At 50.2% G+C, this 15009-nt stretch overlaps 1 protein-coding gene and 1 long non-coding RNA gene across 3 annotated transcripts; one reads left to right on the top strand and one right to left on the bottom strand.

The window, feature by feature from the left end:
* Window positions 1-311: 311 nt before the first annotated feature.
* Window positions 312-3401, bottom strand: LOC108352599 (uncharacterized). The gene is made up of 2 exons (XR_001840978.3): window positions 2784-3401; window positions 312-1268 (listed from the first exon to the last, which is right to left on the bottom strand). It is a non-coding gene; the product is annotated as an uncharacterized LOC108352599 (long non-coding RNA).
* On the top strand, window positions 1704-12462 carry Sertad4 (SERTA domain containing 4). Of its 2 annotated transcripts, none has more exons than XM_039090943.2 (4): window positions 1704-1837; window positions 5957-6148; window positions 7151-7266; window positions 9749-12407. In XM_039090943.2, the coding sequence occupies exons 2-4, from the start codon at window positions 5974-5976 to the stop codon at window positions 10556-10558; spliced, it is 1101 nt and encodes a 366-aa protein (XP_038946871.1). In that variant the 5' UTR covers window positions 1704-1837; window positions 5957-5973; the 3' UTR covers window positions 10559-12407. The 2 variants fall into 2 exon arrangements, with proteins under 2 accessions (XP_038946871.1, NP_001101821.1); NM_001108351.1 differs by lacking the exon at window positions 1704-1837 and adding an exon at window positions 2223-2397 and having other exon boundaries at window positions 9749-12462.
* Window positions 12463-15009: the final 2547 nt, after the last annotated feature.

Raw genomic sequence — 15009 nt, 5'->3', positions numbered from 1 at the left:
TGAAAAGTAGACTCTTCCCTCGACCTGTTCCTGGGACTCTCACCGACTGAAGAAAGGAGTCATCCTTAAAACTCTGAAACCATCGTCTAATGCCCATATAGGTGCGAGTCAGGGCAATTTAACATGGTTTGGAATGAACCCAAGAAAGCCCAATCTCAGGTGTGCAGCCCTGGACCGTCCTTTAGAAAAACCGAAGCATACTGGCCATGGTCTCCTGTTTGAGACTTGTTCTCTTGGTGTCTAGGGTATTAACCCTAAGAGTTTTTGTGTGTCGGATGCAGAAAGTCCAACAGAAACACCTTCTAAATAGATTAGTCCTGGTGATGGTTAATATTAGCTACTTTATTGAATAAGGCACATTTGCTTCATAAAATAAAAAAAAAGGAAATTTACTTAGCCGCATGTCAGTCACCCAAATTTTGAGTGTACAAATGAAATGGAAAACATTTATTACACAAATTTAATTACAATTCTAGGGAATAAACATGCAAATCAGATGGAGCTCAATCTGCAGGCGCTGATCCTCTCCCCCTGGTTTGCAGTCTGTGCACCTCCTGGATTCGCCGCGACCAGGCAGTCAGAGGCCTGGCTCTTGCAGGCAGGAGGATCACTGTTGTAAAGAACAGCGTCACATTTAGCGCATCTGGCGTAGTAGCAGTTTTTAACACTTTGCGCAGGTGCCTCCCTTCCCCCACCCGCGCTTTGTTAGGTCTACCTCTCTAAATCTCTGCCTTCCTCGCACAGTAAGTGACCTCTCCATGACAAAGGGCCCCCAGACAGCAGTTATAAATCAATGTGTTTTGGGTTTGTTTGTTTGTTTGTTTTGTTTTAAAGAAAAACCCGGCCATGCTTGGTGGCACTTGCCTTTAATAGTAGCGCTTGGTAGACAGAGGCAAGCGGTTCTCTGTAAGTTCAAGGCCAGCCTGGTCTACACAGTGAGACCGGGTCTCAAAAACAAAACAACAAAAAACAACTCCTATTGAATCCACTACAGGAAGGGGGGGCGCGGATCACTGTCTGCAAACTAAAGTGACTTGAGCTCCTGTCACAGCCTTTCCAGCAAGGGCAAGCTTCTTTATTAGTTATTTTGTTTGTTTGTTTTTCTTGTAGCTTTTCCCCACGGGGATCGGCACCCAGTAGCTGCCAGTTCACGTGGCCACAGGATGAGTGCTGCCTTGTTACACCCTGGCTGCTGGGGAAAGGACCGGGCGGGCGGGGGAGCGCAAAAGCTCAGTCCAGCTCCGACATCTGTTTCTCATCTCCGTGTGCTGTACAGAGGGGAAGAAAGTCTTTAGCAAGGGGTGGGAAAGGCACAGATTTTTTTTTTAAATCACACGCACACACAAAAAGAAAACTAAAGCAAATTTTAAAAAAATGGACAAGGCGTCTGGGCAGGTTGCGGTGAACGCTTCGTGCGTTGCAGCCCCTGCCACGGGCGGGCTGCGCGCGTGGGGTCCGGGCTGCGGGCGGGAGCGGCCCGCGCGGCCCCGAGGGCGGAGGCGGAGCGGGGGCGGAGGCAGGGCGGGCGGGGGCGCGGCGCCCCGCGATCTGGCAGAGCGGAGGGAGGCGGGGAGCGCGCTTGTCAGGTTCCCTCTCGCCCCGGGGGCATCCAGCAGAGCCAGGCTCGGAAATCCGCGGGGAAATGGCAAACAGGATTGACGGGTTTCTCGCGCTCCTCGCCAGACACAGCGGCTCATTTCCATAACCGTCTGCGGCGGCGGCGGGACCTGCGGGGACCTCGGCCGCCGCGCACCGGGCCACGCCGACAGGGCCCGGGAGGCGCGTGGGCAGCGGCGGCCGCGCGGAGGACGGCGGCGGCTGGAGCGCAGGGCGCGCGGTAAGAGCCGTGACCCTGGGGCGCGCGGGGGCGGGGAGGGTCGCGCGTGGGGCCAGGGCACAGCTGGACACAGCGAGGCGCGGGGGCGGCGCGCGCTCTCCGTGGCCGCGCGCCCTTCCGGGGAGCCGCGGCGCGCACGAGGCGACCCGGGCGGTGGGCGAAGACCCCGTGGGGCCGAGTCCGGTGTCCCCGGGTAGCAATGAGGGTCCGCCTGGGGCCAAGAGGATAGGGAGGAGAGGGCCTGTGGGGCGCAGGGATGCGGGATCCGCGGAACAAGGCGCCACTGCTGGAGCTGACACCTTGTGTCCCCCGCCACCTCCGCGCCTGCCCCTGCTCCGGGCTGCGGGCGGCGCTGTCCTCGGCTCACCTCCCCGCTGGCTGCCAGGCCCACGCCCCCGCCTTTACCAGCCTCCTCGGCCCCGCAACTTTCCCGAGCGCCCCACATCAGGAGCGGGGCACCAAGGTCCACCCTAGCTCTAGCGGCGCGCACAGCGCGGGCGGCAGCAGCTCGGCGAAGGACCAGGGCAGCTGCGGGCTGGAGTGTGGCCCTGCCAGCCGCTGTGAGTCATAGCCTTGGAATCCCACCTTGGCGTGTGTTTCCCATAGAAGGAAACTTGGTTTTTAGAAAGCGAATAATGATAGCCCTTATTCTTCAGGAGAGGCACTGGGTTCCAGCACCTTGGAAGACAACTTGCCTTTGTTCCCAGACACTTGGGCTGTTTACTTTTCCCTGCGGCCAGCGGCTGGCCGGACAGTGCCCTTGGTCCAGGAAAAGGGCTTAAGGGCAGTGACACCAGTCTCCAGGGTTCATCTGTGTGAGACCCTGGATAAGGGAACCATCACATCCCTACACCCCACCTTGGGCCTGGGCCGTGAAAGCTGACCCCAAAGCTCCCAGCGGGGAACCTCTGACCGACTTAGTCCCCCCCCCCACACACACACACACCTGCATTCCCAAGCCCAACACAGACAGAGAACCCTTAACCTCCTGGGATCGCAGCTGGTCATTGCACTTCCCGGAGCACCACAGGGGCCTGCAAAAAGCAACAACTGTCAGGTTTGGGAGGTTGAAGGTTTTTTGTTCTAATCACCCAGCCCCACCTTCCACCATTGGTTGAACCAGCCAAACTGTTGAGATTCTGTCTGGGACCGCATGAAGTCCGTGGGTGGGGAAGTCACTCGGCTCCCCAGGACAGAGCACTGCAGTTCTCTGGATTGCAGAGGTCACCCCATGCTGTCCAGGGTTGGACTCTGTCTTCCAGCAGCCTAGAGGCGCCTTATATAAAACGCTCTGTAATTCCCGGTGTCAGGAGGAAGAAGGATCATCCTTCTTCCGTCATGCTGCTTTATGTTCCGAAGCCCCTGTTAGATTCCTGGCACCCTGAGCCATGGCGGCCACCGCTTTTTAGCACTGTAATGGCTTCATCCGGGAAAACCAAATTGTATAAAAATGCATGCAGGAAGAGCCCTTGGTGGGAACACTCACACTCAGCCTTCAGCCTTGAGAGGGTGCTGGAGGGGCCCTCTACAGCATTACCTCAGTGACCAAGCAGCCCCACAGCATCCTGAGGGCTACAAGTTAGTACGGTAACTCTCGGTTCTAATCCACTCGTTTCTGATCTTAAAACAGAGTCTCTGCAGTTACATCGTTGTGACTGTTTTTCCTGTTAACAGAATACATTTGTAAACTTGGATTCCACAACAGAGGCCCCATGCTAAACACGGGTGTCCGGTGCTATAATAGCCCAGTGTCTCAAGAGCACCACGCTTGCCTCCCTGATTGGTTAACATCAGTGCGAGTTCCAAATAGACCAGGAAGGCTCAATTGCAGATTCTCCTCCCCGCCCACCCTACCCCCCAAATAGTTCCAGCTCATTCATGTTTTATTCCAGCTTAAATAAATCATTTGCAGAACCCTGCCTCTCCCATTTAAGGCCTTGTGTGTAACAGTTTTCAACCTGAAGAAGAAAAACTTGAAGAAACTAGATGTCATGAACAAAAGAAACAACCACACTGAAAACTATCCTGCCACTTTTCAAATTCAAATGCATAGTGATGGAATTCCGTGTGTTGTAAAGAGTGCTGACAAATAGAAGTCCTGAGAGTCTTAACAACAGAAAAGCTGCTCCCCAAGTCATTAGGACATAAACAAACTGAGTAGGCAGAGCAGCCCAGGGCCCATTAATGTCCTATTAAGCAAAGGTAATTGCCACCAGGAGCCTGGAGGTGCTTCTGTTTCTTTAGGGGTGTGGGTTCGTAAACCCTCTTTTGTTTATATGTAATAAAAGTTCCACCAGGCAAGGCTTGGATCCTCTTCCCAGAATCCACCACAGAAGTGAGTGTGTCAGCCAGAAAGGGCCATGGTCTGTCTCCAGCTGTGGCCTTTCTGGATACAGGTGTCTTTTAGACAAGGTTAGGAAATTGGACTCTGCTCGGTTTGCAGGGTTTGACAGGAAGAGACCAAAGGGCTGAGTTTGTTAAACCGATGGAGACAGAATCTCCTTGTTGATGACTGAAAGAGTGAAAGAAATTACATCTCCCACCATTTCTGGATAGAGAATTATTGTGTACATGCACGTACGCATGCACACACACTCACACATACATGCACACACCCATATCCTTTTCCCCTAAGCCATTTCTAACATCTCTTTGGAAAGAAAAATGGAAGTGTAGACTTGGAGGACCATGTCAGCTATATCCCTATTCTACACACTCATTGGGGATCCTGCCCCATCCTCTGGGGGTGGGAGGGCTTCAGCTGAATCCCAGAGCACAGACGCCTGGTGAAAGACAGTCAGCTGTCAGTAGCTGCTCTGGTAGCCAGAGAACTTTGCCACCTTACTGAAGCTACATTCTCTCCTTTCCCCTGGAAGGGCACTCAAGTCCTCACATGTAAGGAACAGTACGCTCCGTGAGACAGTGACAAGCTCATCCTTGCCCTAGCCAGGAGGCAAAAGAATGACCACAAGGAAAATCCATCTTGAGCAAGCAAGACAGATAGCATTTCATTGACAGGTTCTTAAAACACAAATGAGCCGTGCAGGTCTGGATGTCCTAAAGAAACCAGGAACCAGAGGTGGCGGGTCTTCCCTCTGGCCCGTGGCCCCAGGGATCTTTCTGCTGTTGCACCCAGCTCTTTTCTCCCTGAAACATGCTCTTAACACTCACTATCTTGGGGGTCAACACAGCCCAGTGGAAGTGGCCCCATAGCCAGGATTCCACAGGGTCAGAGTCTGGGAGCATCACATAGTGTCAGAAGCTGGGCTGCTCCCTGCAGTCCTGAGGTCAGGGCGGGGAACCAGAGAGGACTGTGTTGACTCTTGGAAAGTCCCTGCCATGCATCTGGCTTTGCAGTTTAAAGAGTTGCTGGCTGTGTCTGCCCGGAGCCCTGGCTGCTGCTTAATATTCTGCTGCTCCGTTGATGTTGTGCTTGGCTCCTGTGGGACTGCAACTCACGGCTGGAAACTGGAGCCAATTTTCTGTCTTCATCTCGCAGTGTTTTGACTGGAGGCAGATCCAGTTCAGGCCGATCAGGGCTGTGGAAACAACTACCGAGTGTCTGTCAGCTTCACCCCGGGAGGAGAGGGTAGGGGAAGATCCTGAGTGTAGAAGAGGAACTGGGAAGAGAGGGGGAAAGCTGGGAAAGAGGCTTAAACTCACCAAGTATTGGGAGGACCCTGGGGACTTCTGCCCCCCTCCCCCAACCGATTAGCAGATCTCATCAAAGGGGTCTCCTAGGGGCTTGAATAGAAAATTGATTTCACCTTATTAATAGAAGGGAGGCTGAGGGTTCTGGCCCTTCCTCTTAGGGGTGCATTTGGGAGGCAGAGCAGCTGTCTGAGTGGCTGAGGAGATCCGAGAACAATAGGGAGAGTGGGCTCTAAAGATCCGCCCTGAAATGCAAGACTGCTGATCCCAGTGGCTAAGCGAACTGCATCAAGATCTTGCTGAGGTTTCCTTGGAAAAATAATCAGATGGTTGGGGAGTGCGGGGGCGGAGGTGGGGGGCAGAAAGTAAAAGTTTCTTCAAGCACAGGAAGAAGCTGAGACCATCCTCAAGCTGGCTCCTAATCAACACTCTTTATCTATCCCCCCTCCCCCACCCCTTCCCCCCCAGATCTAAGGCTGTTAGAGATGACGCTGGTTCTGTCCATGAATAGATTCTGCGAGCCCATTGTCTCAGAAGGAGCTGCTGAAATTGCCGGGTACCACACACTATGGGAGGCTGACAGCTACGGAGGTGCGAGCCCCCCAGGGCCAGCACATGTTCCTTCACAGGGAGACCGGGGAGCCGGCCCACAACTGGCAGGTATGGCCTCTGGCCTTCTTGGGAGGTGGTGTCTAGTCAGACCCTAGGGCTGGGCTCCTTGGGAAAGCCTGTGGTCCACCTGCTGTGGATGTCCTGGAACAGCATTTTTAAAGGGACTGAACTCGATACCCAAAGTTTGGATTCCAGCTTTCTGACCCAAGGAAATGAATGGTCCTCAGGGATGTTCAAGCAGTCACAGGTTCCACAGCCAGACCTCTCTCCCACGGTTCATAAAGGAATCTGCCACAGCTTCAAGCGGCTTCTCTTTGTGAACACACGTGGTCGATGAGAAAACAGAATGTGTTCTTCTAGACATTAATTCTGATCGTCTCAAATAAGTTCTTCAGAGTTCTTACTCAATGATAGGTCTCGGGGGGGGGGGTTCTTTCTTTCTTTTTTTTTAAAGGAAACTGAACTAAAATAAAACTTCATGAAATTCTGGTTCCCAAAAAGGTTTTAAAGTCCTCAAAGGGGCCTTCACTTTATTCGTGGTTGAGGTGTTAACATTTCCGGAGTGGAACATAATTTAATTACTCCAAACTCTAAACTTTAATATTTAGTTTTGTATTTTAAGAGGAAAAAAGTTATAGCTCCCATGTATAGGTGTGCGCGTTTGTTTACTAAGCATCTAAAGTGATGTCTGTGGTTCTGCCGCCTGTGTGAGGAGGGCTGGCATTGCTTCAGATAGGTCACACTCCTTCCACCCGTGGACGCTGCTGTTGGCCTACGCACACAGTTGGGGTTCCAGCACTTGGGAAATGAAGAAAGGGAGGGTGACATTTTCCTCTCACGCTGCCTGGAAATCCTGACCTTCCCCGGCTCACAAGACTCCATCCGACAGCAGCTATGATGGCGGGTGGGTTTGTTTTCCACGACTGCGTGTACAGACAGGGGATGTAGCCAAGTTATCCACTAGAGGGAAAGGGAACGAAGTGAAAGTATTTTGCTGTGAGACTGTCTGGCAGGTCTCGTGTCATTTGTCTGTCTGATTTACTACCGCAGGATCACATTACAGGGGGATTTCAAACCCTGTAAGCACACCCAAGGTCACGTACTTCAAGAGGAAGTATGCGGAAGAAGAGGAGCTTCCCACACCGCTCAGCAGCTGCAGCCATAAGGTAGGTTCTAAGTAGTAGTTGCTCTACTAACAGTCACGGTACTTCACAGCACATACTCGAGCCATTTCCAGACATTAAATTGTTCCACCCAAGCAATAGAAGAGAGCCACTTCTTTGTGGGGCCGCATGAATTGCTATCCCTTTGGGAGGGGGTGGGGACCCGTAACTGGATAGTTCCCTGTCAACTCAGCAAGCTAAAGCCATCCGAGAGGAGGGAACTTCAGTTGAGATGATGCTTCCATAAGATCAGGCTGTAGGCAAGCCTCTAAGCCATTTTCTTAATTAGTGATTGATGGGGGAGGGCACAGCCCACTGTGGGCGGTGCCACCCATGGGCTTGTGGTCCTGGGTTCCACAAGAAAGCAGGCCAAGCAAGCCAGGATGAGCAAGCCAGTAAGCAGCACCCCTCCATGGCCTCTGCATCAGCTCCTGCCTCCAGGTTCCTGCCCTGTTTGAGTTCCTGACCTGACTTCCTTCAGTGATAAACGGTGCTGTGGAAGTGTAAGCCAAATAAACCCTTTCCTTCCCAAGTTGCTTTTAGGTTGTGGTGCTTGGTCACAACAATAGAAACCCTAACTGGGACAGGGACTGTGTTACTTTTCACACGTCCTTGAAGAAAGAACCAGAAAGAGATTCTCTCCCCCAGAAATAACAAAATTATGTAAGGAAACACACATCTCTTTGCCTGTGGTTTAATATCCTCAGGTTGGGGGATAGGGCTGCTCCATGGTGTCATGTGGTGGAGATGCTCTTGACTGTGAGGCTTGTGCTAATTGGGGTTTTCCTGGCCTCCTGAGGTCAACGTGTCATCCCTTGGATGCACGCAGAGGCAGCAGACACGCTGTTCTTCATACATCCTAACACATGTCAAGTTTGTTAAAATTCAGAATTAATTCTCAAGGAAGGAAGGAAGGAAAGATAGCTAATTTTTTGTCACAAATGTAAAGAAATAACACAGTGGGGGTAAAGTGCACGAGGTGAGGAGGTGGGCGTCTGAGCATTACTTCTTCTTCTGTATGGTTGGCACCTTCCCTCCAGACCTCTGAGCTTCCACTGCCTCTGTGACCCCACCCAACCCAGACGTTCTCTCTCCCCTCTCCACCCTCCCCATCCTTCAGATGTTGCTTCCGCCTGTTTGTAAAAAGCCACCCGAGTTTATCTCCTTAGTTTCTGTGTTGTGGCTCTGCTCTTTCCAGTCGCTACCGGGATGGGCCAGGTGAGATGGCATACCCTGCCATCCCAGCACTTCTTGGAAGGCAGGGCAGGGGGATTGTTGGGAGCTCAGTCTGGGCTACACTGTGAGTTCCAGGGCCGCATAGGCTGCACAGCAAGGCCATGCCTCGTTTTTATTCTATTTTTACAAAAATAAGTTAACAATAATGACAGTTGCTAACGGTTTTGCAGCATCCTTCACCCAGTGACAGCCTCACACAGCCCAGGACCTCACACACACCCCCAACCCAGTTTCTCTCTGCATCTCTCTTTTCTGCTAGCCCACAAGCCCCCGGTTTCCAGGTGCTTAGTCTGAGCTTTGTTGACTGCGATTTCCCTCTTCCTAAATAAGGCAGATGACAGGCGCGTGATGCCAGCAGCGTTCCTTGGTGGCCCCCGTCCACACTCTGACCCGTGCCTGTTAGAGCCTGTATCTCGAATCTTTAAAAGACATGTACCAGGGCTGGGGAGATGGTTCAGAAGTTCAGAGCGCTGGCTGCTCTTGCAGAGGACCTGAGTTCTATTCCTAGCACCCATTCGGCAGCTCACAACTGAATATAACTCCAATCTCAGGGAACCTAGGGTCCTCTTCTGGCCTCTCACAGGTGGGGACCAGACGCTCACACAGTGTGCAGACAAACATGCCAGCCAACACTCATACACCTAAAAATGATTTTCAGCCATTAAGGATGGCACAGGCCTTAATTCCACCCAGGTGACAGAGGGGGCAGGCAGATAGATCTCTGTGAGTTTAAGGCTAGCCTGGTCTACGTAATGAGTTCTAGGACAGCCAAGGATGTATAATAGAGAGAGCCTGTCTCGAAAAATAAATTAATAGTGATAAGACTCTTTGGAAAGTGGATGAATTTAAAAACATACTGCTGTGAAATGCGTGAGTGTGCCTCTGCACAAAGATGTGAAATACAAGCTTGATACATTTATCCCAGAGCACCCTTGTCACCGACTCAGGTCAAGCTGGATCCTCCCAGTGCTGCTTCAGATTACTTAGCCCTTATCCCCATAACAATTGCTTGACCTGACCTCTGACCCCCACAACAATTGCCTGCCCGACCTCTGACCACTCTGGTTGACTGTGTCTCCATTTCTCCTTCACTGTGACTTAAAGGACTGAGGCTTCTGACTGGGCCCTCCTTGGGTTAAGAAACAGGAGGGTCTGGGGGTGTCCACAGCCATGGGGCCAGCCTCTAAACGGGTGACACTGCTTTTCACGAACTTCATTTCCTAAGGGTTCTCCTGCCTCTGGCTTTCAGACCATCTCCATTTTTGAGGAGCGAGCACACATCCTTTACATGTCCTTGGAGAAACTCAGGTTCATCGATGACCCAGAAGTGTACCTGCGAAGGTCAGTCCTTATCAACAATCTGATGAAGAGGATCCACGGGGAGATCGTCATGCAGAACAGCTGGTACCTCCCTGCCTGCTCCCTCAGTGGCACCTCTGCCCAAGAGTGGTTCCTGGCTCAAGACTGTCCTTACCGGAAACGGCCCCGGGTGGCCAAACAGGAGTGGGAAAAGTTCCACACTTGCTGTTTTTACCAGGAGTGTGGCGGTCACTGCCTGAACCTACCCCTCTCTGTCAGTGATGGTGTCGGAAGCGCTTCGGCCGCTGCCGTGGCCTCACCTGCTTCTTCCTCTTCCTCCCCATCCACCTCTTCTCCATCCTCCCCATCCTCCTCGTCCTCGTCCTTGTCCTCCCCTCTGCCTCTGCCCAGTTGTTCCCACCACGTGGACTTTGACGTAGGCAGTGCGCCTATTTACAAGAGCCAAGTTCCTGCCAGCGAAATCTTTGTCACTAACGTTAGGTCGCTTGGTGTCCAGGAAAAGATCAAGTTCAACAGCGACGGGAAAGTAAGTCACGAAACCAGCAGAGATGGCAACGCCCTGGGCCAAGAACCTGTGGGAAACGACCTCGATTTTGAGTGCAAAGGCCAATTTTATGATTATTTCGAGACTGGATATACCGAGAGAAACCGTATGAGTGAGTCTTGGAAAAAGTCTTTGAGGAAAAAGGAGCTTTCCCCAAGCAACAAACTGTGCTGCAGCAGAGGGGGTAAAATGTGACCCCCCCTCCCCCACCCCCAACTGGCGCAGAAGCACGCACAGCATGATCGGTTTTTACTTTGGGTTTTGTAGTTTTGTACAACCGATAAAATCACGCAGTGAACACGCCCGGTCGTCTCACTGCCCGGAGAGCAGATTGCACAAAACATCTGTACAGTAGGCATCCACAAGCCACTTATTAATGTGATTTTTGCCAAGGAAAGCCAACTTCATGTTTCAAAGTATATCCTAGTTTCCTTTTTTTCTAAAAAAAAAAAAATTAAAAAAAAAAATCAGTAGAGTAGATCGAAGACAACATGCCCTTGTTATGTTCCCACTGCCCCTCCACGGAGCCTGCCGCTAGCCAAGTTCAACATGTTTGCCGGTTAATTAGGTAGTTACTTGGTAAACAAATCAATATAACCAGCAAAGGTGCCTGCTTCGATGTGATACGGTATTTTTTCCCCCTGAGTGAAAGACTGAAGGCAGGAAGCTAGATGAAGTGGTTTCGTGAGCTGTGACATGTTTGTACTGGACAGGTTGGGGCGAAATGAAGCACACCTGTCAGGCAGCAGTCTAGGCTCTGTGGAGTCAGTTCCCTACAAGCTCCTGGCTTGCCTGTGATGGCTAGTGGGTGGCTAGAGAGGGGTGTGCAGGGCCACCTCTGACGGGGTCACAGGGAGGTGATGTACAGAGCCGTCTCTGATGGGGCGAGTAGGAGGTGGCACACAGAGCCATCTTTGATGGGGTGGCTAGAGAGGTGGCGTACAGGGCCATCTTGGTGATGGGGTGATAGGTGGCGTATAGGGCCATCTTGGGTGCCTTACTTTATCTTAATTTTTGCCAGTGTGAAAATTAAGGACGAATCAGAGTTACAGCAGGGATTTGACAAAACACAGGGTGGATCCATGCAGTTTGGAAGCTTAACTTTGAACTATCGTGTTCAACTTTCAAGTTACCCTCCCCCTTTTTCCTTTGTTTATGACTAAGCCCAGTGGCTGTGAGTCTGATATTTTTGCGTAGAGACGGAGAAGACAGTGGGGAAGGCCATCAGGAACAGAGAAGGCTGCCTGGGTTCTCCATGGCAACGAGCGGTTGCTGGGTCTGGACTCTCCCAGCTTTGGGCTGTTTTGTTTCCTTGTCCAGTGACATTCACAGCCCGTGCGTGGCATGCGTTATATTTTTGACCTGTTTTTGCATCATTTCATGCGTTTAGACTCTTAAGAGCATGTGGTTTCTATATACGAATTTTTGCTGTTGATTGAGAAGCACAATGTTAATAGATTATGTGGTGATCAATATGTTTTATCTTAAAGAATGTAAAGGTTTGTAGGTTGCTGAACGTTATTTTGGAGAAATGGGGCTCTCTCGTCATTGATACTGTTGTGTATTTGGCCGACACACTCCTCAATACCTTGAATTTGCACATTGGCAAGTGTCCTCAGTGCTACTCTGGAGCAGTCCCACCAGCTCCCCGTGAACTACTCCCATCTCCAAGGCCAAGGACTGGTCTGGGTGACCTGGGTCTCTTAAAAACCATTATTTACAGGAAACAAATGCCAAAAGGAAGAAATAGGTAAGTTCTCCCACTTTCTCCAAGATGAAGCTTTTTAATTATTGCTATTGATATTAAATAGGTCTCATTCATACAGTGTATGAGTAGATCGTTTGGGCAATTGTCCGCAAGGACCAATTTTCTAAAGATGTTCCTGTGTTATGGCTGAATAGTCTAGTAATGTCTCGTCCTTTATTTTCAATATTTGATGAACATTTTGGTGTTGGAAATTTAGCTGATAGATGCTTGTACATGACTGTGTTGTAATATAGTGAGGTTTTCTTGATATATATTTATTAAAACGATCAAAATTCATTACGTTTTTACAAATTTCATTTTAGTGGCTATTTCTCTTTTTCGTGTTTTTCTGTATTAAAACAAAACAAAACAAAACAAAAAAACCCTTCAAAATATCTAGAAACGGTAGACGGCAACCACACAGGTTCCCCAACCACAGGTGACCGCTTTGCGACAGGTGGGTGGTTTGTAGAGCCAAGGGATTGATAGAAGTGTCCCTTCCATCCTGCATCCATGTTTCTTAGGAGCTGATGTTCTCTTCGATAGAGGGAGGTCTAGTCGAAGGTAAATGAAGTCGTCAAAAATTTCAGCTGCATTCTCAGTGCAGTACTGTGTGGAGATTTAAATGGGAAAGAGTGTTTTTGCCTGACACCAGCATTTCCAGATGGCGTGAACTTGGTGTGTTCATCCGCTGTCATTTGGAGGGTTTGAAGACAAGGTCTCCTATGTAGCCCAGGCTGACCCAAGCTCCTCAGCCTCCTGCCTCAGATGTCTCAGATACATCTGTCTCGGATGCCGAAACAGCTCTGTGAGTTGGGATTTCTGACAGTGCTCACCTGAGCAGGCTTGTGCACTGCTCAGCAGAACCTCTGCAGCATGAGAATCACTTCCTGTTTGTCTCCAGGGGTTTGTTTCTAGGGCATTTCCGGAATACTGAAAGAAATTTTTTCAACAAACAAACACACAAGAAGCCTTATACAGTCTTCCAGATAACAGAGATGTTCTGTCGTCAGTGTCAGTGTGAGCGTTTCCTGTGTGGCTCTGGATGCTCAGGCTGCAGGCATCTACCCACACAGCACTAGCTAGATCTCTCCAGTGGCCAAGGCACTGCAACGGTGAACCCCTCCACTGGGTTCTTTGTAAGGCTTAGCCACTCTTTTAAAGGAAGAAGCTGGATGGGATGGCAGGAGGGTCCCTGGAGTTTTTTTTTTTTCTTTTTTTCGGAGCTGGGGACTGAACCCAGGGCGCTTCCTAGGCAAGCGCTCTACCACTGAGCTAAATCCCCAGCCCCCCCTGGAGTTTTTCTGAGCAGTTTCCCTAGCCTAATCAGTGAGCTCCAAGCCACCAAAAGACCCTATCTCAAAAAAAAAGTTCCTGAAGCACAATGCTTGAGGCTGACCTCTGACCTTCACATGCACAGGCATGCATCACACACACACACACACACACACACACACACATACACACACACACACACACACACACACACACACACACACACGAGAGAGAGAGAGATACCCGTCCTCCCATGTGTGCATCTGTGCACACTTGAACACAGGCATGAGAGCACAAAGAAACTCATTGAAAAAAAAAAAAAACAAAACACCACCAACAAGCAAATAACCCAAGTGTTCCTGGGCTGTTTGATCAGAAGAGTACTTACTTGTCTCACATGCACAGGGCTCTGGGTTCAGTCCCCATCACTGCACGGACAGCACCTTTCACACACCTGTAATCCCAGATGGGGAGGTGGAGAGAGAGAGGAACAGAAGTCCAACTGCCTAGCAAGTACGGCAGCGTGAAGCCAGCCTGGAGTGCTTGAGACCTGGTCTAAAAAAGAAAAATCCTGTTCTCCAACATCAGCCCCCTGCAGCTTCTGCTGCATGTAATCCAGTCATTTCTGTCCCTTCGCTTCCAACCATGGGCAATCGTAAAAGGAGATAAAGGCACTGTCTGCTCGCTCGCTCTATCTATCTATCTATCTATCTATCTATCTATCTATCTATCTATCTATCTATCTATCCATCCATTCATCCATCTAATCTATGTCTCCCTATGTAGCCCGTGCTTGAACTCAGAGATCCACCTGCCTCTGCTTCCCAAGTTCTATGTTTAAAAGCCTGTGCCACCATGCCCAGCTGCCGCCCACTCTTAAAACCCTGTTACCTGCACTACACCTTGAAATTGTCTTAGGGATAGGATTCAGGGACCAGGAACATGGGAGGATGACAGAGAAGCTAAAACTGGAACTCTCTATTCAGTAACCTTCAGTAATAGTAAAGTCTTTTTGATGTGATCTTCCAAGGCAATAGAGACTTGGAAGGTCCAACATTCTAGTTTGTCACACCAGGGTTGAGTATCGGGAGCCACGCAGGACACAGACTCCAGTGAGAATCGTAGCATATACAACTGCACCAGTTGCCCCCATCCCAAGAATCAGAGCAGAAATCTTAAAGAAGACCTGAACACCAGGAGATGCCAACATCAAGGCTAAACAGCAGACAAGGTAGCAGGTTTCTTTCACCGAAGTTAGGTCTCTGTAATCCCTCATGCAACTGAAAGCAGACAAGGAAACAAGTTGGCCAAGCCCGTGTTTATGACAAGCCCTTGAATGAACTTATAGTTAGGGTTGCCATATCTTTGTTAACCTTGCTAGGTTTCTGCAAAGGGTCGGTATCATGATGGCGGGATGGAACAATCCAGTAAAGAGGACAGTGAAATTAGCACTAGATTAAAAAAATAAAGAAGCTATGATGTATGACTGTCAGTAATCCATTTCAATATTGATGTGCATGTGCTGTGTGTGTGTGTGTGCGTATGCGTGTGTGTGTACATGTGTATGCAGCTGCGCAGATACACAGGCAATCTACAGACCTAAGGTTATCTTTCCCCAGTCACT

The sequence above is a fragment of the Rattus norvegicus genome, chromosome 13 (assembly GCF_036323735.1).
Source record: "Rattus norvegicus strain BN/NHsdMcwi chromosome 13, GRCr8, whole genome shotgun sequence".
In the NCBI taxonomy this organism is placed as follows: Eukaryota; Metazoa; Chordata; class Mammalia; order Rodentia; family Muridae; genus Rattus; species Rattus norvegicus.
This window is presented reverse-complemented; position numbering and strand designations above follow the sequence as displayed.

What these genes read in the sequence shown, in the direction of transcription:
- Sertad4 (NM_001108351.1), top strand. Translation starts at nt 5,974, where the DNA reads ATGACGCTGGTTCTGTCCATGAATAGATTCTGCGAGCCCATTGTCTCA. An exon ending in AGCCGGCCCACAACTGGCAG is followed by an intron (nt 6,149 to 7,150) that starts GTATGGCCTCTG and finishes TTACTACCGCAG; the next exon opens with GATCACATTACAGGGGGATT. An exon ending in TCAGCAGCTGCAGCCATAAG is followed by an intron (nt 7,267 to 9,748) that starts GTAGGTTCTAAG and finishes TCTGGCTTTCAG; the next exon opens with ACCATCTCCATTTTTGAGGA.